At 37.4% G+C, this 2270-nt stretch overlaps 1 protein-coding gene across 1 annotated transcript; it reads right to left on the bottom strand.

The window, feature by feature from the left end:
• Positions 1-607: 607 nt before the first annotated feature.
• On the bottom strand, positions 608-2162 carry LOC121939538 (sialate O-acetylesterase-like; the record flags this gene model as incomplete). The annotated part of the gene is made up of 4 exons (XM_042482548.1): positions 608-1076; positions 1391-1524; positions 1747-1829; positions 1984-2162. Coding segments are annotated over 4 exons (555 nt in total), but the record flags the coding sequence as incomplete, so codon positions are not given.
• Between the last annotated feature and the right edge of the window lie 108 nt (positions 2163-2270).

The following is a 2270-nucleotide window of genomic DNA, read 5'->3' as shown; positions in this document are numbered from 1 at the left end:
CCACATGGTAGAACTGGATAGGGAGGTTGAAAGTCAATACAGCACTCCTCACTTCAAAATACAAAAGCATCATATCATCATTTGCACACCTTTAATACAGATGAACATCAGAGGGCAGTTTCGCTGTTGGTCTTTCAGTCTTTGGTGCATTAAGAAAGTCTGCTGTGATGTGTTGACGTGTCAGAGACACACTGGGTGAGTCCATGGAAAGTTTTATAGATGTTAATAAGAATCTTAAATCTATCCAAAGACTAACTGGAAGCCAGAGCAAAAGCAAACTCTCGCAGCAACATTTAAAATAAATAAATGAACTCTAAAAAATTTAAAATACAGTCTGTCCCAAATTTGGAGTTAGTTTTATGTGTAATTCTCAAATCTGAGAATATACATGAAGGTGTTACACAGTTCCTAGTCGGGATGTGAGTGATTAATAGGCCAGTCAATTAAGTGTTTCCACCATTGCTAATCTGCATAACAGTGTTCTAGTCACTTAAACTTAATAACAAACCATTTTTTTCAGGTCACATTTCAATAAAATAATATACATTATGAAAGTGCTTTTTTTTTTTTTTTTTTACCGTAGGATAGTGTGTTTGCTATGCAATTGGTTCACCCAATGGAAATGCTGTTGTAATAATCAGGTGGGATTCCTAGAGATTCATTTTCCTAAAGAATATTGTTTTCAGTGAATATTATTTGTTTTATTTAGAGAGTTGTCATGTTTTGTAGGATAATGTGCAATTTTCATAATGTGTGGTGTAAAGTGGCTTGCATTTTATTAACATTTGTTTAAGTGTCACATAAATCAGTTATTAGGACCATCCCTTGTGGTACCACTTGTTCAAGACAATCTGTAAAGGCAAAGTGTAATGTTCCTCGATGTTGTCACATGATAGGAGTACATATATACACAATTCTTACGTGCCAAAGGGTGATGTTGGATCTGGTAAATCCAAAGCCACGGCCATGAAGGTTTTCTTCAACCGCTGATTTGGGACAAAGCCGATGTCTGCTGTCTGGTGCCAGCGGACATTTGGAAAGGATTCACTGGTGGAGTTTTTTACGTCGGTGGAAAGCTGCAAATACAAAAAAAATCCTAGGTCAGATCTAAAATATTGCAAATGATGTTTGCAAAAGCATTTATGTTTTTTTTTTGTTTTTTTTTATTTTACCTACTCAGTGGAAAAATAGCAGCATGTATTGTTTCTTCTTTAGTACAACCACAAGGGGGAGCCAAAGTTAGAAATTTTCTAATTCTATGTATAGCAGTGTTTTTAAGAAGTTAACTCTAAGACCTGCACTATTTTGACAGCAAAGTTTTCAAATGTCTTGTTATCTCTACTTGTTTTAATTGTGAAAAATAAAAATAAAAACCCCAATACTAACAAACCTGGACAAATCCGAAGGGGAAGTCGTCAGCTGTCTGTCCCCCTGAGCCCTTGTGAAATGCCTGCCTCCAGTCATCAATCATAGCAGGGAAGGAACAGTTGTAGTTGTCTTCGTGATAGTATGTATTAGCCTCACCTGCAAAAAAAGATACAATAATTATTGATGCATGATATACTGCTACATAGAAAAGGAGGGAAATTGGCACAAAGCCAACATGATTCAAGGCTGAGGCAATGTTAAGAAATTACATCCAAGCCCAAACTCGATGTGTTGGTCCCAACCAGGTACAGGTAGAGAATCAAAGCTAAACTATACATGGAAATATTGAAAATCTGATACCTGTGCAGGCAGTCTCACCTTGGTACCAGATGGCTCCTTTGATGGTCATATTGAGCAGCGGGTGGATCATTGCATTCCACAAGACAGAGTTTGCTTTAGGACTGAAAGATTTTGACGTGAGAAAAGTAGGAACAGTGCAGTCAATGCAAGCTAAAATTTCATAACTATTGAGAGCACGAGAACAAGTTACTACACTTGCATACATATTACATGGAAAATTAGTTCCTTTTTTTTGTTTTGGTGTCATATCTTTACCCGCTGTTCTCCAGTCCACATTGCTGCAGTGCTCTTGAAGATGACCAGACTTCGACAGGTGTGCCTCCCCAACAGGACTCCACCAATCCTATGGGGTACTTCAGCGTCTCATACAAGTAACGTCCATAGAGCCAGCACACTGCAGAGAAGGCTGCCACATCTGAAAACACATCTGCCTGTTAATCAGTGCATCATTTAGGTGGTAGTATGCACATAAACAAACAGCAAATGTTTGAGATTTTTTGTTATTGTTTGTTTTGTTTTTCAAATATGATTACAATATAAGT

Source organism: Plectropomus leopardus, unplaced genomic scaffold, assembly GCF_008729295.1.
Source record: "Plectropomus leopardus isolate mb unplaced genomic scaffold, YSFRI_Pleo_2.0 unplaced_scaffold5028, whole genome shotgun sequence".
Classification (NCBI taxonomy): domain Eukaryota; kingdom Metazoa; phylum Chordata; class Actinopteri; order Perciformes; family Serranidae; genus Plectropomus; species Plectropomus leopardus.
The sequence above is the reverse complement of the archived record's forward strand: the minus strand, read 5'-3'. Positions and strand labels throughout refer to the sequence as shown.